At 46.0% G+C, this 23,721-nt stretch overlaps 1 protein-coding gene and 1 non-coding gene across 4 annotated transcripts; both read right to left on the bottom strand.

Moving 5' to 3' along the window:
- Positions 1 to 1,523: 1,523 nt before the first annotated feature.
- Positions 1,524 to 22,183, bottom strand: DNAJC5 (DnaJ heat shock protein family (Hsp40) member C5). 3 transcript variants are annotated; one of them, XM_065691838.1, is made up of 7 exons: positions 22,034 to 22,183; positions 15,172 to 15,350; positions 10,575 to 10,642; positions 6,960 to 7,096; positions 4,444 to 4,657; positions 3,327 to 3,498; positions 1,524 to 2,293 (listed from the first exon to the last, which is right to left on the bottom strand). In XM_065691838.1, the coding sequence occupies exons 4-7, from the start codon at positions 7,064 to 7,066 to the stop codon at positions 2,190 to 2,192; spliced, it is 597 nt and encodes a 198-aa protein (XP_065547910.1). In that variant the 5' UTR covers positions 7,067 to 7,096; positions 10,575 to 10,642; positions 15,172 to 15,350; positions 22,034 to 22,183; the 3' UTR covers positions 1,524 to 2,189. The 3 variants fall into 3 exon arrangements, with proteins under 3 accessions (XP_065547910.1, XP_065547909.1, XP_065547911.1); XM_065691837.1 differs by lacking the exon at positions 15,172 to 15,350; XM_065691839.1 differs by lacking the exons at positions 15,172 to 15,350; positions 22,034 to 22,183 and adding an exon at positions 21,857 to 21,887.
- A 153-nt stretch (positions 22,184 to 22,336) lies between these two features.
- On the bottom strand, positions 22,337 to 22,408 carry TRNAE-CUC (transfer RNA glutamic acid (anticodon CUC)). Its single transcript has one exon. It is a non-coding gene; the product is annotated as a tRNA-Glu (tRNA).
- Between the last annotated feature and the right edge of the window lie 1,313 nt (positions 22,409 to 23,721).

The raw sequence follows: 23,721 nt of genomic DNA, 5'->3' as shown, positions 1-23,721 counted from the left end.
GGAAACAGCCTCTACCAAGTCACTCTGAGCAACTGTGCTCATTTACAAAGGCAAAAAGCCCCCAGACATTTCATCTCTTTTTAACCAAGCACATAGTTTGCACAGATAAAGGCAATTTTAACCAGTGAGTGTTCAGGGGACAAAGCCTGCAGATATTCAAGCACATTCCAGCGTGTAAGTCAACAGCAAGAACAGGCTCAGGCAGAATCAGCAAGAACAGTCTCAGGCAGAATCAACAAGAACAGCCAAAGGGACACCATGTTTTTGAAGCCTCAACATCACTTTTCATTCCAAGGGCTCAAACAAAGACTTGAATTAAATAAAGACCTCAAACCGCATCAGCCACAACTGTCCTAAAGGAGTTTTCCAGACAGAGAAAGCATCTTCCAGGTAACATTTCCTTCTGAACACTGGGACCTGATGTGGTATCAAAAGCATGCAACAAGCTCACGTGCAGGCAACAAACGTGTGCCTGTACCAACAAGCTACAGCAAAGCCTGATTCTGCAAGCATCCCTCACTCAGCATCTTGTGAAGAACGTTCTACCCAGCCGTGTTTAACACGGTCTCATGGCAGGTTTTACATGCTCTATCATCTTCAGAACATGCAAAGAGGGTGTGGAAATATGTCCCCTTCCTTGTCTGGTGGTTTTCCTACTCTCAACAGGGAGAGGTGAAAAATGAGAAGGGGAGATGGGGGATACAAAGGACAGGAGACACACAGTGATATAAACCCATGAAGATGGAAATGAAGAGGCTGGGATCAACCACTCCAAGTGCCAAGTGGAGGTTCTCTGGGAGCTGCTCCAGACCCCAACGCTGCCTCATGCAAAGCAGGATTATGAACAACAAAAACAGACCAGCAATTCAGGAGCTGCCTCGAACGCCCTCTTAGCGGTTCAATCTCAACACCCCACAGTTTCTAGAGCAGTATTCAAGCATCATCTGGTACAGGGAACTTTTCAATGGTTTCCCCATAGTTGTTCTGAGGAACAGAAGAACACTGTGTAAACAAATGGAGACACGAGACAATGTGCAAATCATACAATACAAAGTGGTTTTGCGCTTAAAAACCCATTTCAGTGATCCACCAAGGTGCTCATGAGAAAATTAAAGGGCTGGTGTTGTTATAAAAGCTTTAAAATGACACATAATACCCCATTTGGCTTAAAATCTCCAATTCTTAGGACAAATCACTAACCCCCCCTATGTTTTAAAACATTTAAGCTGTTACCTACTGTCTGCATTTCACTCAGTGCAAACCAGTTCACCAGTTGGCTTTAAGATTCTCATGCACTCCAGAAGAAGCTGCACTATTTGGTCTTCAGCATTGCAATAAAAGACTGAACTCAAAGCAGAACTGACTTGTGCTTGAGGTGCAAGTCCCACCGCCGCCACTACAGGAGCCCGATCCCAGTTGGGTTTGTGGCAAACTGGAGTTTGGGGGTACACTGTCACAGGAGGCCGCCTCGCACGTACAGAGCTGTTCATCAGTGTATGGGCCACAGACTGGAAACTCTCCCCTTTTCATGTTTCAAGGTAGGTTTATTTAAGCTGAGAACCAGCACTAGAGTGAGCTCCAGCTCTGCAGGACTGGCAATTTTTGGTGCTTGGCTTTGTAAACGTGCTTAGGGAACAATGCAGGAATGGAAGGAGGAATAAAAGAATTGGCTTGTTGCACTCGAATGAAAATCATGAGCTTTGAGAGGTCTTCGACAGCACAGCTGTACAGAAGAGTGGTGGCTTCTGCTTAAATCTCACTTTCAGGCCAGTACCACTGCTTAAAATGCAGAATGTCTCCATCACACTTATATTGTGACAACTCAATACATTACACCACAGACATTTAACGTAACTCCATACATGCTATAAAAAAAAAACCCAGGGAAAAAAGGAAAAAGAAAGAAAGAAAGGAAACCAGTAAGACCGTAGCTAAACTGCTTTAAATACTGCATGCTACAGCACTCCACGTGTCATCCAGATACGACACTGAAAGGTGACAAAAGGCTGAAGGGATTACAAAATCTTGTCGGCAGGTTGGAAAGCTGCCTTCTTACTGTGGCAGAATTATTCCCCCTCCCCATTCTCTACTTCTAATGTTCATGATTCTAGTGTTGAGTTGGCCATGTATATATATATATATATATATTTTCTTTTTTTAATCCATTCTAATTACAGGGTTTCCTTAACTTAATTAAATCCATCGGTGTGGTAGCTGGGGTGAGAGTCAGCTGTGAGCTGGGTTGTCTCTGTGGCTGATGCTGGCTGTATCACAATAGGTGCGTCTGAGGCCTCTGCAAAGTGAAGGCAAAAGGTTTAAGCACACCGAGGGGATGAAAACAGCATCATTATGCTTTGGTAAGTGAAAGACACATCTCCCTGCAACACACTGATAACACAATTTTACACTCCTTTAGGAGGATGATGGTAATTTAGTGTTTTCCAGCCTGCATGTAACACCATTTGACTCAAGTCTACATGTGAAACCACTTATTATATGTCCCTGTTCATGCAAGAGCAGCTGATCTTCACCCACCATTCAGCTATGCCCCTTAGAAACATGACCAGAGCATACACAAGACTCCGCAATTGTTTTAATGATCAGTTTAATTTGACAGAAATAGCATTATCTCTTCATAAGCTGCATTAGCTCCATTACCAGGGTAGCAGTCTCACTTCCTTCACTCCTTACGCAGTTAATGCTGCCTTGACACCACCCTCATCCTTTGGGGTAAAAGCCCCTTTTTACAGTCACATGAGTCTGGCTGGGATGTGACTCCTGCAACGTGAGAAGGTAGCTGAACGATGGTCACCTCCTGCTCTGGAGCTGACCCCACCACGTCAGTGAAGACCTTTTAGTTTTCAGCACCTCTGTCTCTGCTGTTAGTGTTATGCACATAACTCTTGTGCCACGAGTACTTCCTGATCATCATAAAATGGTTTGTGTTGGAAGGGACCTTAAAGCTCCTCCAGCTCCAACCCCTGCCACAGGCAGGGACCCCTTCCACTGGAGCAGCTTGCTCCAAGCCCCTGTGTCCAACCTGGCTTTGAGCACTGCCAGGGACGGGGCAGCCACAGCTTCTCTGGGCACCCTGTGCCAGCGCCTCAGCACCCTCACAGGGAAGAGCTTCTGCCTAAGAGCTCAGCTCAGTCTCCCCTCTGTTAGGGAGGAGAGTCTCACCAGAGCGGAGCAGAGGGGGAGAAAACCTACATCTACAATCACCTGCAATCCAAGGCCTGTGCTGATCTCTACTGAGCAATCACCGCTCCTCAACCAGTGCAATAAGCATCAATGGCCATCTGACGTCTCACAGCGGTTTCACTTACCCCTTTCGTCTGACTGCAACTGTGCCTCCAAGTCCTCTGGAGAGACGTAGTATTCCTGCTCTTCACCTTCAGGAGGTTTAGGTTTACACTTCCCACAGCAACAATTACAGCAGCAGCACAGACAGCAACAGCAATAGCAGCCTGTGATGAGGCCGCAGAACACGAACAAGGCCTGCAGAGGACAGGAGACAGAGAAATATCCATAACCTGTGCCTAGAACATTGCAACCACCAAGACTGTGAGACTCATATGGAAACCAGAGACCAAATGCAGTCATGTAGAGACAGAACTTATATATACAACTATATATATATATATACACACAAAAGTGCAAAACTGGCTATGGCTCTCAACATTTTACACCAAGGTGAATACTGCTCATCTGGCTTACTTGAATTCCTATAATTTAGGTTTAAATGGGCTATTCTGCTACATCTGGAAGAAGATACAGGGCTAAGAAGTGTATCTGTATTAAAATCCAGAGGTACAATAGCTTAGGACAGATTGCAGCTTGCATAACTGACCCCGAGCAAGATCTACACTTGGTAGTTGACACACAAGTCATGATGTACCTACACAGGGACTTCAACCTGCCCAAGGCTGCAGGCAAAGCTGCAGAGCTCTCTGTAACTCAATGTGGGACACGGAGGTGAGATGCTACCAAAAAAACCACTTTAAAGATAGCAAACCAGCATGATGATGCAACTCACTGCAGCAGACTCAAGCTGGAGACAATGCTGGCAAGAGGTAGGAAATGAAGCCATCAAACGAAATGCCAAGTAGTGGCTGAAGACTCCTAGAAGGCATCTCTACAACAACTGCAACATCTACTCCATGCACACAATGCTTTCAAACAGATTTTTGTGTGCATTTATGAGGAAACTTGAGCTTAAAGCATAGTTTTGGTATATTGGTGCTACTCCTGCTGCTGAGGGATGGGCAAGTGAGCAAATAACCTGCAGCCTCTCAAATGAGAGAGGAGCTGAAGAAGTGGTATTTGTTCACAGAACCCCCTAAGCCTGTAAGCACCCTTCTGTAAGCACCCTTCTGACAGGACCTCCTGTGTGAGAGTTTTAAATGCCAACCCAGAACAACTTCCCTTTGCACCTTCACTTACCTTTGCCCACCAGCTGGACAGCACGAAGTATGTGTTCACATTTTCTTCACCAAACTGCTCTGCTACATAGAGACCCAGAGACCCATACTTATCATAGATGTTCCGCTTGGTGGCATCCGTCAGGATGGCGTGTGCGTTATTGATCTCTTTAAACTTCTCAGCTGCCTCGGGGTTATCAGGGTTTTTATCAGGATGATATTTCAATGCCAGTTTCCTGCAGAAAACAGAAAGGATTTTTTATAGATTAAAAACTGGGATTTGGGTTCCTGGGGTTTGGTATTTATTTATTTCATTCCATAGCCCGTCACTCAAGGCAGACTTTCAAGTTGCAGCTGGTTTCCTTCATCTGTGAGTCAACTTCCCTGATGATTCTTCCTTAGATAACAACAAAAGGCTTCAGCAGTGTCCAGCTTAGTTCACAGGACTGACTTCAGACTGTTGGATTCAGCCCTCAGAAATCCAATGGAATAAAGAGACACTTAAGAAAAGGAGTCCTTTGGGGGGGGGGGTCTGCCCTTCAGCTCCAGCAATTTCCACCAGTAAGTTTTGCTCTCGCTAAAGCAAAGACCAAGCTAACAGCAAAAAGACATCATAAGTCTAAGATATAGTACAAAAGGCTAAATAAAGGCAAGCTGCCACAGGTGATCTGCAGTGCCTGAACACAAAAATAGAACAGACAATTGCTTGTGGTTAATTTACCAAGTCCTGTGCAGGAACAAAGTACTTTGCAGTTAAAGGCTTGCTAGAATAGAAATGGCTCCAGAGTTTAAAGCTATCAGGAAATCACAAGGTCCCTCCCCTAACCATCACAGATCCCTTACAACTGACAGGCCTTTACAGTCCCCAGAGGTGTCCAAATTTAGCACAAAAGAATCAGATTAAACACTGATAAATTTGCTCGTTCTGAAATGGTTCAGGCTACTTATAGAAATCAGTAGAAATAACTGAGCAAAGACCCCCTTACCAACAGAAAAGTGTGCTCCCAAGTAGAAAATGACATCGAATTGTATGCTAACAGTTCTGCACAAAAAAGGAAACACCCCCCAAAGTCCCATATCCGAGGAGCACAGTAGAACCTGCAGAGCTTTACACAGCTTTGCAGTGGGGAAATGTTCAGACAAAGTAAGGATGCGTGCAAGCACACGTGTGGATGTGCGTGAAAGGTATCACAGCATCCGACAATAAGCTGAGTGTGCACTTGAAACACTCAAGCCTGTAAATGATGCTGCTCAGGGTAAATAATGGCCTGATGTAGCCTCAGTGAGGACTTAAACAATCACAGTTTTTATCAGCAGGGGGAAGTTAGATAAATCTGGACAGGGCTTTGCTACTATCAGGCTGCAATAGATAAGGATTTTTCATTTCCCATTGCCTACATGAACACAAACCCCACAGCCCAGCCCAGGAGTGAAAACAAGGGGTGGTCAGTCCTTTTGTAATGAAGCAGTGGAGGAAACAAGACTGGATGAAGGTTCAGGTGGGTATGACCCAGCTATGTTTCATCATAGGATGCAGTTGGGTTGTTCCTCCAAAGGGAGAACTTGCAGTTTTGCCCCCAAGAAGGTAAAATAATTCTCCAGTTGCTAAGGCTTGACCATTACTAAATCAAACTTGCAATTTAGGAAGAAAGAGCCCCTTTTTGAGACTCAGTTTCTTCATAGACTTCACCATGTGGCTGCCATAAGGATTAAAATGAAACTTTGAATGGGAAAAAGTTTTGGTGAATGTTAAAGACTAAAAGAAAACCCCTCTGAAAAAGAGTATCCTCATGTAAAGATTACTGCTGACCCCTAGTGTAATGTTAACTACATTGCCACTTGTCAAACAGTCCACAAGACCACAGCTCATGCCTAAGGCGAGGAAGCAATCGCATTGAAGCAGGTTTTGGGAGAATGTGGAAAGGGAGATGTTGCAGGACTCTGGTTTTGCTTTGGTTTGGTTTTGTTTGGTCAAGATGAAGCCATTTCATGTGTCTAACTCTAAGAAAAGAAATAAAGAAAAAAAATCCTCTTTTAAAATAGTACCTCCCCATAGAATAAGAACATGTGAACGGATTTTTAGAAGAAAAGCCACTGCTGATACCCATTGCTGATAGTTTTCATCCTTACTCGCATCTTTAATCTATACCTCACTGTGCCAGAGTCAGAAGTGATGGACTAAAGGGCAGCACTGCACATCTTTAGTCCCTGTAAGCCAGACACATAACACAAAGACTTTAACTCTGATCACACTGCCTTAAAACTCTGTTCAACTTTATCTACAGACCTTTCAGAATGATACTGCCTGCCTGAGAACTTCACTTATTAGAGATAAGATGTGAAAATTTAACATTAACCACTTATACAAATCCTAGGCATGTTTCACTCCAATTTCTGCAAGAGGAAACGATGTTTTCACCTGGGTTTCCTCCATGTTTTTCTTGCAAAAGGTGTGAATAAGCCAACTCCGGCCTATACATGAACAGGCCATCAGCTGAACACTTAAAGCTATTTGTGCTATAAAACTCACAGCTTTACCTGTATGACTTCTTGATATCATCTGAAGTGGCATTCTTGTCCAAGCCCAGCACGTGGTATAGTGATTCTCCAGAGGTAGAGAGCGAGCGTTGCCGCTGGTCTGCCATCTCGAGCTACCCTGAAGAGAGAATTGGTCCCTGACAAAGAGAAAAGATTAAGAAATGCTTAAACAAAGAACACCACAGCCCTCAGGAATCAAATCAGCCTTAAAAACAGAGTTTGGGTGTGAAAATTCATCTTTTATAAGGTTTAAATGTGCTTGGAAAAGGTTCTTAACGTTATATGGAAGTTGAAAAGTTACTCAGTGAATTATCAGTGAAGACAACTATTACACTTTCAGCCCAACACCAGGCACCCTGCAATCGCTGATGCATGTACTCAACTCTTCTTTCCAAGAACCCCAAATCCACAGCTGAGTATAGCTATAGATGGGTACTGCGTAACACATCCCTAAAGCTACTTCACCTTCTTTCTTAGTCTTACTATTATATAATTTATATATTATATTTATATTATATAATTTATTTGTGATAATACCTGTAAAAACAACAACAGAGAGGATGCTATTACGTTGAGGCTGCCTTTTTGCACCACGTTTGCTACGGGGTGATTTTGTTTGCATTTTCAATTGCAGGTAGTTCTCTTGTGTGAAAAGAAAATCAAACCAAACCTCCCTGACACCAGGTCGAGCAGAATCCTTTAGGCAGAGCTAGTTTGACTGGGCCTATGCATCCCACCACAAAAGAAGGATGCCTGCCTACTTCAAGAGATCTCCTGCCTCGTAACTTGGAAGTTTAACGTGTATCCTAGTTCAACTCACTTCCTGAGCATGGATTAACCTCCTGCTCCAAATTCAACTGTAAAGGACCCCAGAGGCCTCCCCCATGGCATGCCACGGGCAGGCATGGTTATGTCCTCTAACATCCTGAGGGGATTAGCACTTGCTGTTCCTTAGCTGCAGAACTGCTGCAAGGATGAGCATCGAAGAGGAGGCTACTGGCTATTTTGGGATTATGTCATTACAGTTAGCCTACACCAGATTATGTAGCCTTTGAAAAAGATATTTAAAGCCTTGGACTTTCCTAATTTAACCCTTTACCTTATATAACAAAGTTAAGAATGTCAACTTTTAAAAGCTACCTGAAAGGGATACTCCTGGATACCCCATCTTGTTCTGCTGGGTTCCTGGACTGACCTCACAGTGTGGATACGCTTCACAAAGCCGCAGTCCTGCATCCTCCAACTCACGGTACCATCGCGGCTGTGCAAGTATCACCACGTGGCAAGGACGTGGATAGAGACATTGCAACTTCCTTTTCATCCCGGAGCCTGCTGTTAATTACTCCTCCACATTTGGTCTCTCCAACTTTATGTTAGTTCAACACCGGGTCTGCAAACTCTCATCTAATTTCCTTCCAGAAGTCTCTGGCAGCCCTGGTAAACTGAATTAAAAGCTACCTAACAAGGAAGCTATAAATTATTATTAATAAAAAGGTCTAAACTCTAATGCTTTGGCTAAGAATTCACAGTAGACCCCAATTCTGGAAAGTGAATGTGTGGGTAGGGAGAGAAAATCTTGTCAAGGATCCTGCTCAGCTCCCAACAGCTTTCTGTACAAGAGGGAAATTACTGAGTGCTGCAAGACACAACACAAGCAACTGATTTATTTGGGCACCATCTGAGCCAGTGAAAGGCAAAAAATATTCCAGGAAAGAAATCCCACATCTGGGAATACACCGGGAACAAGCCTCCTGTTCCCATGCAGGGGCTCCCAGCCCCCTCCAGCCCAAGTGAGGTCAAAGGCTGACGATCCTGACGTCTCTCTGGTAATCTGGCTAATCCAACCAGCCTGCTCCGACTGCTGCCCTGCCTCTCCTGCTCTCGCACCTCACCGCTGCCTTCCAGCCCTCCTGGGGACATTCCCTTGCAGCTCCATTCCACCAGTAACCCACTGGTAGCATCCAGAGTGTGTCTGTCGCTACTGCTCTTTGCCAAGGCCCTATGGAATTAATCTGAAATCAGGAGGGGGAAAAGCATCCTGGTAGAGATTCTACATGTTAATTTACTCCTTCCAAAGAAGGTATTCCTTCAAGCTGGAGCATCGAGAGCATTTTGAACATCTGTGTTGTTTAAAAGTCTGTAGCTCCATCCCTGGCAGTGCTCAAGACCAGATACAAGGTTAGATATAAGGAAGATGTTCTTTACTGTGAGGGTGCTAAGGCAATGGCACAGTTTGGCCAAAGAAGTGGTAAATTCTCCATCCCTGGCAACGTTCAGGGCCAGGTTGGATGGGGCTTGGAGCAAGCTGCTCTAGTGGAAAGTGTCCCTGCCCGTGGCAGGCGTTGGAGCTGGATAAGCTTTAGAAGCCACTCTATGATTCTATGAACACGAATTCAATGCGCACAGATGCTGCAGATCACAGGTATATACCCTGTTCTGCTTAATAATTAAACTCCACTGCCAAATTAAGGTCAATTTGTTCAACAGCAATGAATTCAGCTTAAGCCAGGTGGTGTCTATCGTCTGCAGGCTCATCCTCATCCAGGCTGCCTGTCAACAACAAAGGCACAGGCAGAAAATGCCACACCACTGCAATCTTTAATCACTTCAGTGCAAACAGCTCAGGGTGTCTGGAGCTCAGTGCAAAGGGTGCTTGCATTTATCTTTCAAGACTGGTATGAAATGGACACCTTGGCCTTAGGAGAGCGGAGGACAAGGTGGTTACAGGAATTCATCTGGGAAGCTTGTTATTTAAGGGAGGGGTATTATAACTCGGAACGCAACCTTTGCCTTTCCAAATGTGAACCAGACAATAAAGGTGCAAGTTATTTAGGTTCAGAGGACCTCACAAACCAGGATATTATCTATCCTACTGTTTTTACATGTGGTTCTAATACACAGCACTGAAAACCGCCCTGTGCCTTCACAAAGTATTGCATTCAGCAGCAACAAGCCATCTGCTGCACATTCTCCCCAAGCAGGATGCCCTGAAGAGGTTTCTCTCTGAAGAAAGGTAATCCCCTGGATTAAACAGCACAGTTTTTAACCCTCTTCGTACCAGAATATCCTCCCTTAGTCAGCTTTGCCAGAAAAAGCAACTGTTTCAGCATGACCAGGTCAGTATTATCAGTACCACCTTGCTGAAAAGACTTAGATGGAACCCTACAGGTTATCTATGGGAGCCAGCATTAACCTTTAAAATACATCAGCAGTAAAATGAACCTTAGAAAGACTGATTTCCCAAAAGAATCCTACCACATCTCCCCAGTATTTACTAGGAATAGTCCCAAAACACCAAGCCGGAAAGCACTATAGGAAACACTGATTTATCACAACGATGGAACAGCACCAATGGCCTCTGCATCCTGTCCATCTGTCCTGGATTCACTCAGAGTCATTCTCAGAAGCTGCTGTTTTAGGAGAGTGAAAAACCAACATTTTTAAAGGGGAGAGGAGAGAGACACATTCAAGATTGGATTATCAAGAACGAGGTGTTTTAAGCATGGCTTCGTGAGGTATTAAGAGGTTTCTACAGGGAACCCTGCACTTTGTCTCCTCAGTATTACTCTGCATTTCAATGAGTAGCTACAAGAGATCAAAAAGTACAGGACTTACCTAGTGTCTGGTTTGAATACTTAAATGTAGGTGGTAACAGCCTCCACACAGCTCTAAAACTGAAGCTCCTGCAGACAAAACAAAAGCAAACCCATTGGTAACCAACTCTTCAGTCTCCACAGTGTAAATGCTTATCTTCAGAATTGATTACCTGTCAAAGTCAGTTAGAACTAGTTTAAAGTATAGATCCGAGGACTCCATACTTTTATCTGTAGCTTCAGCCCCTCTTCCCAAACCTTTTGCCATGTGACAGACACCTACTTAACTAAAATAAAGCCACCAGTCACTCAGAACCTCCAACAGCCATTACCTCTTTAACTGCTGGACTTCTACTGATGCATTTGTGACATACCTGCACTTAGAGCACGAGCAGTGTGGGTTTCAAGTCCTGATCATCTCTAACACTGTTAGACAGAGCTTTAGCTCAGTAATACAGCAGGTCAGTGGTGCCCTGGTGCATTCACGACAAACAAACCTCATTTTTTAAGATGTCCATAGAAATCAGCATTGTCTGCACAGCACAAAGTATTAACAGCACTGCCACCAAGCTGAGGGAGACGTGTGGAGCAGCTGAAGGCCACTATGCCATTCCTAATGCCACTCTATCTGCATCAGCATTGGTTCATGGGCTTGAAATGTAGAGCAACACCAACTCATTTTGACAGGACAAGTTTCCATCGAGAAAACCACAGGTTCGTCCTACCCACATCCCCTTGTCCTGAAGCAGAGGATCATTTTAAAGCAATCCTTAGAAAGCTGCAGATGGTTTATAGGCTCAGTAACTAGAAACATGGCTCCTGGGACTGGAGCAGGCTTATTCAGAGGGATGAGACCACCAGGTCTGCCTGTGGTTGCTGCAGATCTTCTCTGTCCATCACTACCTAGCAGATAGACAGTCAGTATCTTTTTTTCCCCCTAAATAAGCTCTGCCTTCATACCTGAGTGAAGACCATCTTTAAACTTACCACTAACTCTGTTTCAGACAGCAACCTAAGCTTCTGAAATGCTGAGAGTCAAGCTGAAAAGCAGCTACAGCACGCCCAGCTTAGGGATGCACACAGCTGGAATCTGTGAGTGGAAGAGAAGAAAGCGAACTCCAAATGCACTTTGGAGATTTGATTTTACCTGCCTGCCTTTCTCAAAATGAGCTTCCCAGCTAAAGGCAGCATTTGGCACATAATGAAGCAAATGAAAATGCAGTGATGTGTGGGTCGAGGCTTCAAGTAGCTCCAGTGCACGATTCCAGCCCAGGCCTCATCACACTCACTCCATCAGAAGAAAAGTTGCTTTTTACAGCATACACACTTAATGCCAAGCCAGGGACAGAACCCAGAATATACACTGAAGTATTTTTAACTCACTATGGATGGAGCAGCAGTATTCCCTCCAGTCTCTCAGCTATGCCAATACAAAGTTCCATTAAGAGCAGAAAGCCTGATGGACAGCTGGAAATACCCAAACAAGCCCAAAATAAACCCCAAAGGTAAGTACTTCTTACAAAAATCAAAGTACAAGAGAAACCCATGCCAGGTATTTCACATCATCTCTTCCTCACCGCATCCTCCACGTGCCTTTCCGGGGCTCCTGTTGCAACCAGTGATTCCATGCTAGTGACTCGGGAATGTTTTGATCTATCCATCCAATCTCATTATTCAGCAGGCAAGATCCACTGACCCAGAGCTCCACATAATACCCTGCTCAGAATTACTTGGAAGTATCTCCCCCTCCTTACTACACGATATTCACAATGTAAATAAAAGGAGAGAAAATGAAAGGGCCAATGCCAGAAAACAAATGGAAGCATTTAAACATCAAGATTAATAAGCATTACCCATTTCAAAACACACAAAAACACAAAGGAAAGAAGTCTACGGAAGGGAATAACGGTTTAGGAGGCAGAAAATACATATATAAGTATGGAAATCAGAAGAAAAGCTTAAAGAATGGTGAAGATAAGGAAAGCAAAGCTACACGAACGCAAACTGAATTCAGCAACGTATTAAACTGTGGTAAGTTTTGTAACATAACGCACAGTTGGGAAGTTTCCCCGTTCTTTTGCTCATAGCCAGACCAGCTCTTCCAGCTTTCCAAATTTGAATATGATTTATCTAATATAGCCTTTTTTCCCCATATACTGCCCCATAAGTGGTGCTCAGCACCTCTTCTTGCTCTCAGCAATACATACAGACAATCTTTTCCTTACACAACTCTGACATCTATTCTTTTTGATAGAAAGCTTCTGTTTCTTCTGCCTGCCCCAACCTCCTCTGGCAGATGCAGAACCATTTTTATTTAACAGTTCTATTAAAAAGATGGTCATCATCCTGCTCCTGTGTTGCTAACAGAGAGAGGCATCTCTAAATACATCCTGAGATACCCAGATTTATAACCCATCTCCACCACGCACGTGAGCTACATCACTTCTATTATAGCACTTCAAGAAACAATGCTGTAACTAAGGTAAATTAAAACACAGTACTAGAAATCAACAGATAAATAGAGAAGCTCCCCAGTCTTTATTTGAACACATCACTTGCAGAACACATCAGCACCGGAAAAACTATGTGAAAAGGCCGAAGGTAAAACAAACTGGCTGTAAATGCACTAAAGAACACCACTGTTTTAAAGTGCTCTTTGGGAACACTCCCTCAGTTGCCTTGAAATAGTAATTTTTCACCTATTAATGGAAGCACTAATGTTTAATATTCATTCATGCATCCAAAAGTGAGCGTTTTGGTGTTGTATTTTTACATCCCAGCACAAAAGCCTTTCTGCTGAATTTTGCTACGCAGTTTGGAGCCTTTTGCTAAAGGTCCCATGAGAAATTTCACGTCCATAATGACATTCTGGTGTCACATACAAACCCTGATGTAAAGCTAACCTCATATCCAGGGAATTCATTCAAATGCATACAGCCGTCTCCCAAGAGAAAAGAACCTTACTATGGCCAAATTACTTTGCCTTGGGAACAGGAGCTAGGCCTGCAACAGTGAGAGATTGCTAAAACCTTCATTAAATTCTCTTCAGTGGGAGGGTTTGGGGTTCTTCACAGAAGCACAGAGCTTTTAAAGAACTGAAATCTGGGACAACACAACTTTTCTGCTGAATTCAAGCCTAAACTGCTCGAATATCCATCATTAATGACTGAAAGAGGCTGCACTGAAAGTTGGGGCAAACTTAACTACAGCGATACAAGTGTTGTATCTCTAATAGGCTTAGCAGATTAAAACGTAGCCAGTTAAGTCTGATTGACCAACCTGTCATAAAGACTCGTGACCTTGTACCCTACACAAGAGGAAGGTTCAAACCTACCAAAGAAGGTTTCCCATGTAAGGGGTTAAAAATGTAAAGTATTACATTCAAATTTCCTAGCCTCTCCCCTCAAAGAAAGGAATTCCTCTGTAAAACCCTCGGGTTTTAGTGCATTCCCTACTCTGGATTTCATTGCTCCTATTTAATCCTTCAGCAAAAGTAAATTATTCTTTATGGCATTACAGCAGTTTATATGGCAGAGGGCAAATGTCACCAACTGCACATGACTACAAAAGCTCTACATCTGCTTACTCAGCTCTTAAAATGCATGAGAAAACAGTAGTTCTGTTTCCCTGTCCCATTCTTACACTTCATTCTCTCTATATATAAACCTGCGCAGTGCTTGAGTCACTGTAACTACTCATAGCATCCAAGTCCGACAGAACAAGTCATAACCCCACCACAGTGGGTGGAGTGATACTGATGACATTTATTTCTTCTAGAGAAGAAACATCTTCAACTTCTCCAAAAGCATCATGCAGAGGTACAGCTCCATCTGTGTGAGGTGGGTTGAATTAACTGTATCCATTTAAAGAATCATATTGCTAATGACTGTACCAACGTAGTAAAAGTCTTTAAAACACAGTAGTCCTGGAACAAACAGATGAGTTTACTCACACTGAACTGGGACCTACACCATTATGTCCCACCTGTAAGTAAGATAAGTAAAGGCTTTTAAGCAGTAATGAGAGAAAAAATGTTGTCTTGTGGGACCAAAGGTTCAGCAGATGGGATGATCTAAAATGATCCAGTCTGGTGTTTCCCTGGGAGAAACTTCACTGCTTTCAGGTTATTCATCTCAGCCATTCAGGTCTGTAATAGATGGCTTTTCCCCCACCAAGCACACAAATGTTCCTCTTAAAAGTTGTGAACAAAAAGAGCAAAATAAGCAGAACTTCCAAATCAGAATTTATAAAGCCAAGTTTCTAAACATGACCACTCATAAAGCCAGGGAAAGAAAAGCTGAAGTGCCTTTTGACCACCAGCATGAATCCTACGTTAAGTGTCCCTGTGATGTCAAAGCCTTTCTCTCTGTTTCACAGGGGAATCAGTTTTTAGTCATCTACAAGATTTTACTCTAAAAATCCACCTTATTTCTCTAATAACACAGGAAGAAAAGGAACTTTTTCCCCTGACTTACTTTTTCCTCATGTATCTGATCAGGTCCATCAAGGCTAAGATGATGCATTAATTCCTCAAGCAGCACCTGTAGGCTCTCAGTTATGTTGGGCACACTTTACTGCCAAAGATTCCTTCTTTTGCAGAGTTTCAAAGTTAAACATACCTACGAATCCTTCACATTAAACTGTGAGGAGGGGGAAACCTTTCCGACGGTTTTAGCTCTGCACTCTCCTCATTGCTCAACTGCATCTCCCCAGTTTCTGTGGAGCGTGGGGAGAAGACTTCACTATTTCATCATTTCACTTCCTCACAGAAACTGCCAGGGAACATTTTAATTTCCTCCTGTGAAAAACAGAAAACATTCAAAGGCTTCTTTATTAGATCATAAAGAGACCAAGGCAAAACCAGAGGTCTTTTCAGGTAAGATTGAAGAGCAAAGATTCATATCACAGAATGCTTTGTGTTGGAAGGGACCTTAAAGCTCACCCAGTCCCAACCCCTGCCACGGGCAGGGACCCCTTCCACTGGAGCAGCTTGCCCCAAGCCCCTGTGTCCAACCTGGCCTTGAGCACTGCCAGGGATGGGGCAGCCACAGCTTCTCTGGGCACCCTGAGCCAGCGCCTCAGCACCCTCACAGGGAAGAGCTTCTGCCTAAAAGCTCATCTCAGTCTCCCCTCTGGCAGGTTAAAGCCATTCCGCCTTGTCCTGTCCTTGATAAAACTGATAGAAACAAAAGCCACATATATGTTATGGACATTCTTCAGTCATTATCATATGAGATTCCTCCTCACTGGATAGTGTCAGATGTTCCATAAAGAACACCTTTCCTTTGTAAATTCCATAAAGAACATATATAAACCATAAAGAAAATGGTTTAAGAAGCATGAAGAGATGAGTTACGTACCTGCCCTATCCAAATCCCCAGCACATAGACATTTAGAAGCATAAAGAGTTAAGATTTTCACAATAAGATCTGCAGCGAGCAGCACAGTTTGTGCCACTCAAACCTTGTTGCTTTGGCAGGAAAATACAACAAAATGCCTTTTCTCTTGAAAGCTGGGCTGGAGGGACATGGCTTCATTGCAAATGTTTGTGCTTCTTCCTAGGTCAAGTAAAACAGAGCCCATGCCCAGAGGCAAATACACAGCAAACAGCACCTTGGGGTTGATGACACATTTATTCCCTGATCTAAAAGTCTTCACAGCCCTAAAGGAAGTCCCTGTGAATGCTCTGCTCACACAACTATGTTCTTATAATGCATTAACCAGTACACAACTCCCAGGTTTGAGTCAGTCTGGACTGGGAGGTGGCTCAGGACCTCAGGCCTTGCACGTTGTCTCCACCCAGCTCATTTAGCTGGGAATATCCAAACAAATCACAGGGCTGGATTAAAACCGGTTTTAACTTAAACTGACATTTTCATACAGGGGATAAACTCCTTGGGATTTCCTGTACAGTGTGGTTTCACCAACAAAAAAGATCTACTTCCTATTTCTATTACTCCTACAGAACCCCTCCTGCTATTTACTTCCACCATTATCTTACTCTGCACGCATTTCGTCTGCATACTGTGTGATGAAGAGCCCTGAGTGCCACCATTCAGCCTGGAAACAGCATTTTGTGGCTGCTTAACAAAAACCAGCCCATGATTTAGAAATAATGAAGCAAGCGAGCATGGTTTCGTTCTACTGGGTTTGCCACTCACTCACTAGTGATTAAGCAAAAAAGACACAGCTTGAATTCCAGTTCAAACTGAACTGAGTTTTCTAACATTGTATTTGGGCTAAGAAATAGAACATTAAATGCATATAGATTTTATAAGGTAAGTTTTCACACTGGATTCACACTTCAGAGGACTTGGAACAAAAAAGCCACTATTACACTGATGCATAATTTAAGCATTCCCAATGCACATGACTGGCAGTTTCTGTGTAAAGCACAGAATTATCACATTTAGTCTTTTTTCCACCTAAATAACCGAGAACAAAGATGGAAAACCCTCTAGGTTTTGTGCTTATGATGCTTTTATTCTTCCCTCTGATCTAAACTAACACCAGAGCATGACAGGTCTCTTCAGTCCGCCTGTATATGACAGTTAATGCAATGTTAGGCTGCTGTTACTCTTACACATATTCCCCAAACCAAGAGTAGGTGTTCCTCAAGATCCTTAACAGGAACATAATCAGTTGCAAAAGAGCATCCTTCCTCATTTAGGGTTATTTTTAAATAACATTTTATACATCTACACATCTAAGCAGCCTCAAAACAGCACGGAAGGAAGTGTGAAAGTCATCATAGATCATTTTTAACACGCAAGAGGGACTAACTGGGGTTTACATGGAAGATGTCAACAGAACAAGTTATAGAATCATAGAATAGAATCAGAATAGTTACGGTTGGAAAGGACCTCAAGATCACCCAGTTCCAACCCCCCTGCCATAGGCAGGGACACCTCACACTAAACCATCCCACACAAGGCTCTGTCCAACCTGGCCTTGAACACTGCCAGGGATGGAGCACTCACAACCTCCCTGGGCAACCCATCCCAGTGCCTCAGCACCCTCACAGGAAAGAATTTCCTCCTTATATCCAGTCTAAACTTCCCCTGTTTAAGTTTTAACCCCTTACCCCTTGTCCTGTCACTACAGTCCCTGACAAAGAGACCCTCCCCAGCATCCCTATAGGCCCCAAGTCACTGGAAGAGAAGTGGGTTTAAGACAATATCCTGGTTTCAGGACTTAAACCATGACAGACAAGATGCAGGAAATCAAGGTAAGGACTTGTGCCTAAGAGGGAGGAAAGCCAGGGAAGATGCTGGGTTTCATCCCCCAAGGTATTTCATCCAACACATAACTCCACTTCAAGACCAGTAATACAAAATAAAGTCACACTGACTGTCGTCCCTGCTATCCAAACCACTCAGTGAAGCAGTGAGGTACACTTGGGAGACTGTAACCACACATGTTCCAAACACCTTGGATTAACTCTGGTTCTCCTCAGTTAATTGTGAAGAGCCAACATTGTGCCAAGAGCAACAAGAATGAAGTGAGTAAGTGTGGAAGTTGGGAACTCTATAGGAAAAGAAAGAGCGAGAGAGTTATTAAGGAAGACAAATATTTTCACTCATTACCATCCAGGCAAAATATTTCTGTGCAACATGCAGTTATTTTGCTCTATGATGAGAACAGTTTACTCAAAGCAAGAACCTTCCTCCCCAGGATTAACCTTGGGGCCTTCAGAAGAATGACGGACCTGTGAGCTGTCTAACAAACCCAACAATGATGAAGAAAGCTTCTAAATAGAAGACATGGGTCATACCCTGTTTTCTGTCTTCACTCAGCCCACAAGAGCTCCTAAGACACACATCAGAACTGTACACATGTGGAGAAGCAGGAGACAGAGCTCCTTCGTCATTGGGTGGAAAACATCCCTGAAGTTTACAAAGAACAGCAACTCAGAATGAACCTGGAACTTAAATCAATGCACTGCTCTGCACAGTAACTGAATCCTATTCTTTAACTCAATTTAGAACAGAAAATATGTCTGGTTATAGCTTCTGAGAAACAGGTCACAGATCACAACAGAGGCACCAAGTGATTTCATGGCTCCTTCCCTCCTCCTCAGCTCGCTCTGTCTCCACAGAGGTTCTCCATCCCTTGGATCATCTTCATAACCTCCTCTGGACTTGCTCCAACAGCTCCACATCCCTCTTGTGTTGTTGCCCCTAGAGCTGCATAATATCAAGTGAGATAAATCTCTCGCTTGATGCAGCCTCCTCTTGGTAAAATGAAGTTCCTGCACTGGCATACTCAAACTTACTGCAGACACTGTGATTAATAACTGCCCACAGAAACATCCAGAGTCTGGCTCCCAAGTCCCCCTCCTCCCTACAAGCAGCTTTAAACCTAATTATGCTTTTACCAGTAAGCGTTCCTAAATCCTGATGCCATAAGAAGCAGATTCATAAGGAAAACTCCTTCCCGAGTGACCCAGTCCAGGCCAAGACTCCCATTACACACCACGCACTGGAAGCATGACTCAAAGTTACAAACTATTTCTGAGCAAAAAGGAAATTGCCAAGATCTGACCATCAGAGTAACAGAAACTCCTGCTAAGACATAAAATATGTAATGACAGATGGAAGGGAAAAGCTTATTTTCAGCTGAAATATAGCCAAAAACTTAAAGACATAAAAGGGGAAAAGCAAACAGAGAACCTTTGCAAGGTTCTGCTTTTCCTAACTGGCTCTGTACTGGCACCAGCAAGCTTTGGGCTCCTCCCATCCACACTGCAAACATCATCAGCCTATAAGGATTATACACTCACTTTTCCTACAGATTGTTCTGTCAAAGCCACAACCATCCCCGAATCCTGCTGCCACCTAACACAACCTCAGCAAGACACTGCTGAAGCCAAGCAAGGACTGTCACATGCGACAAAAGCAGAAGTAGGATGTGTAAGTCAGCGTTCCCAGGACAAGCAGTAAGAACCTTGACAGATATAGAAATATATATTCTCAGAGGGAAGAGGAATCCCCAAAGGCAGGCAGGGAAGCAGGAAGTGCTGCCTGGATCTCTGGTTTATGCTGTGCCCATGGCAGGGGGTTGGAACTGGATGGGCTTTAAGGTCCCTTCCAACCCAAACCAGGCTGGGATTCTATGATAAACCCATCAAAAGAGGGAAATACACAATTGTCACAGGCCAGTTACAGCACTGTTATTGTATGTTGTATCATTCAATGGACTCATTTGCAGGGCCACCTCCCTGTCTTCAATTGTGCCATTCTCCCAGAGAGGATATTCTGGCAACTGAATTAATAAGTTAAAAACCACAGAGCTATAGCAGCAACCTTTCCATTTAACCCACACCATGGTTTCTTAAGGCAGGTGTGCTTCCCTTAGTATTCACCATCAGAATGCTTCAACCCAGCCAAAAATCCTTCTTGAAGCCGACAAAGAGAAGAAATATGAGTAACAGCACCATTGCTGACAACCATCCGCTCCCTAACAGCATCCCCTGCAGATGATGCCAGAAGGCTCAAAATCAGCGCTCAGACCACTGGGTTCCGTTATTCCCAGAATATGATGATCCAAACTCTGCCACTGACTCAACAGATGCTTCCACACCATTGTTATGTGTACTTCATACATCACCACTGCATTTCAACCCCTGCTCTGCTCATCCACTGCAGAACAGCCTCTGGAAGGCTCCAACCATCTTGAGCTGGTTCATCATTAAAGTCAGGCTGGTGATGGTGCCACAACGCACATAACCCACACAACTCACCTGCAAAAGGAGGCACCAGCTGACCAGGACTGCTGGCATTTAGGGAAGGAGCGTTTGTACTTCTTGGGAATAATCAACATGGATGCAAGGAACAAGGAGACAAAACATACTACAAAGACATGACTTTGTTTTCAGGCACTGACTGATAACAGGTTAAATATAGCACAGAGCCAGCCTGGGAAGGTGGGAAACCTCTGGTTTCCCCAGCACTGTGAACCTGCAATTTAGCAGTACAATGCATCAAAAACTGAGCAGGAGAACGACCACACTGCAGCATCTCCCCTTTCATTTAAATGCCACGGACAGTCACTGAGATGATATAAAGGAGGGAAGGAAAGACACACTTATTAATGCTTATAACAAGCTGAGTGAGGATCTCATACCCTCAAAGCAGGTTCTGCACAGCCAGCATCAGGCCAAGTCTCCCCAAAGCCCTTAGAGCACCATCAGAAAGCCCCAATGAAACCAAACCAGTTTTCATCCTACATTCTAGATACTAAAGTCAGTTTCTCTTCGAGTCCAGCTTTCGCTTCCCCCCTATTCTCCCTCCCAGAGCACAGCGTACTTGAATTACAAGAGGTAATTCATTACTGCAAATGATTTCGGCATCCATTCATCAGGATGTCTCAGGCAGAGCAGGATCCTCCCCTCTTCCATCACAAACACAACTGCACACACTGATCCCAAGCAGCCCGGAACCAAGAGATGCCTCAGAACTGGACAATGCCCCTACAGAAACCGCAGTCAAAAGACTAAATTCCACTAAATTCCTGCCTGATGCTCTATGAGAAGTGAAACAGGCCCTAGCCTGACGCATCCCAAAGGGAAGCCCTTTTGGATGGGCATACTCTTGATAGCTTCATTTACCATGAAACGGCTGAAACACCCCAGCCAGCCACTGGGTGAATGAGGCCTGCGAGTTCCTGCTTCGATAGCAGCGCGCTAATACAGCATTAAAACACACAAATAACGTGGTCATTTCCCTCCGATAAGCCAGCAGGCAGGAGGACATCATTCCCCACCCGTGTAACACGATTTACCCTACTCGTACCTCTATTTCTTGAAGCTTTACTGCAGGACAGGGACTATTCAGCATCGCAGCCCTACAGCAACGCCTCGCAGCGCGTGGAAATGAACACCCCCATAAAAACAAGCCTAAAAGAGACGAAACCATCTGGATTTCCCCTGTGCCATACAGCAGGGACGGCTTTCACCTTCCCTGCAAGGGAGAAACGGCTCCGTCGGTGCGATAAAGCCAACAACGGTGCTGTGGGGGTATCGATAAAGCATCAAAGCAAAGGTGTTACGGGTGTCACCGGAATTACCTGACCCGAATCCTTAATTCCGGCGCCAGGAGACCCTGTCTGAACAAACACAGCGCTGCCTGCAAGAGTGTCTCACGGAAAAGGCTGGATTCACCGCCCTCAGGCACACAACCCCCGGAGCGCTTAGAAACGACAAAACCCAGCGGAACAACGTGAGGAAAGGGAAGGGAAGGGAAAATCACCGCGGCTCCCCTGGGTGCCACCCCCGGCCCGCACCGGCTCCCCCGCAGCATTCACCTCCACAGGCCTTGAGTGCGGGCTTTGCCCTCATCCCCCGCAGGATGAGGCCGGGAGCCCGGCTCCCCGCACCCGCTGCAGGCCCGGCGGCTCCCCCCGCTCCCCTCACACCAGCTCCATCTTGGCCTCCGCCCGCGGGCCGGGCCCGCCGCGGCCCAGCCGCAGCCCCGCGCTCACCTGCGGCCCGCAGGGGCCGGGCAGCCCCGGGCTGGGGGCGGCTCCTCGGGCTGGGCCCCGGTGGCGGCGCCGCCGCTTCCCTCAGCCCGAGCCGCCGCCGCCGCCTCACACCGGAGCGGGACCCGGCGACGCGCACGGCGCGGAGGGAGGGGGCGGAGCCGGCGCAGCGCGCATGCGCACCGCGGCACGCAGCGCCGCTGTTCCCCCCCGCCCCTCCGCGGGGCGGCGGTGCGTGAGCGTGCGGGGAGGGGCGCCGGGGGCAGAGGGCGGTGAAAGGAGAGGAGGGAGCGGCAAAAGCGGAGCTTCCCTGACCGGGAATCGAACCCGGGCCGCGGCGGTGAGAGCGCCGAATCCTAACCACTAGACCACCAGGGAGCGACAGGAGCCGGCTCTGCTCGCTGCGGTTCGGGCGCTGCCGCCGGGGCTGAGCAGGGGCAGGGGAGCCTGCAGAAGGGATGGGGATGGGGACGGGGATGGGGATGGGGATGGGGATGCAGGGGGGCTGTGGCAAGAGGGCCTTGAGGTCTGCAGCGGGGCTGGGGGTGATCCAGAGGCGATGGGGGGATGCTGGGAGGATGCAGAGGTGATGGGGGCACTGCAGAGCGGCTGCAGAAGGGATGGGGATGCAGGGGGGCTGTGGGAAGAGAATCCTGGGGGCTGCAGAGGGGCTGGGGGTGATGCAGAGGCGATGGGGGAATGCTGGCAGGATGCAGAGGTGATGGAGGGACTGCAGAAGGGATGGGGAGAGCTGCAAAGGGTTTGGGGAGCCGCAGAGGGTCGGGGGGGGCCTGCAGCAGGTTGGGGCACAGGACCAGCACATCACCTTTGGGCTGCCTTTCCAGATGGTGTCCGTGTCCTCAGCACCCAGCGCTCCTGCGCATCGACCCTGGGGGTTAAACCACATTTGAGCGGCACCCCCATCACTGCACTTGCTCGCGGGTGCTGCTCACGGCTCTTGGGTACCCCAGGGGCACGGTGCTCCTTGTTCATTCGTACACAGCTCCTTGTAACGGACAAACAAGCACTTACAATTAGAGCAAAACAGGGCTTTAGGCTCCCGAGTCTGGCTTCCCCCGTCGCTCACCTTTCCTGGCACTCCTGCTGCTCCCTGGGGAACGCTGCCGTTTCCCACCATGGCTGAAAACCCCATTTCCCCCTATGCAGCGTGTCCTGGAACCACTGACCCCGGTGCCGGTGTGGAAACGCTGCCCAGGCACCGCAGCTCACCCCGGGAGCGGGACCCCCTCAAATGGCTCCAATGGCCTTTCCCATCCCTGCCTCTGACTCATGGTCTGAAGAACCAAATGAATCCCATTTACCAACAGCATCATCGCTGTTCATCACCCATCAGCTCCCTTGGCTGCTGAGGCCCCATCCTGCGCTCTGGAGGACACTCGATAGCTGCTCCCCTCCAAAACACCATCTGTGGATCCCCAGCACAGAGCCCGCACCCAAGAAGAGATGCTGAGCCCACCCCAGCACCCATAGGCCAGCCCTGGCTGCTTGCACCCACAAGGATGCAGTGAGCGTCGATGGCTTTGCCCCCAGGCAGCTCCCTCAAAGCAGGCATCATCCTTACTCTGAGAACAGCACACGGAGCAGCCACAGAGCTCTGCGGGCCTCTCTCCCTGCCCCTGTGTATTTGACAGCAGCTCCCGACCCATACAGCTCCATACATTCACCACTCG

This window comes from Lathamus discolor, chromosome 11 (assembly GCF_037157495.1).
Source record: "Lathamus discolor isolate bLatDis1 chromosome 11, bLatDis1.hap1, whole genome shotgun sequence".
In the NCBI taxonomy this organism is placed as follows: Eukaryota; Metazoa; Chordata; class Aves; order Psittaciformes; family Psittacidae; genus Lathamus; species Lathamus discolor.
Note: the sequence above shows the minus strand (reverse complement) of the source record. Positions and strands in the feature narration are given on the sequence as shown.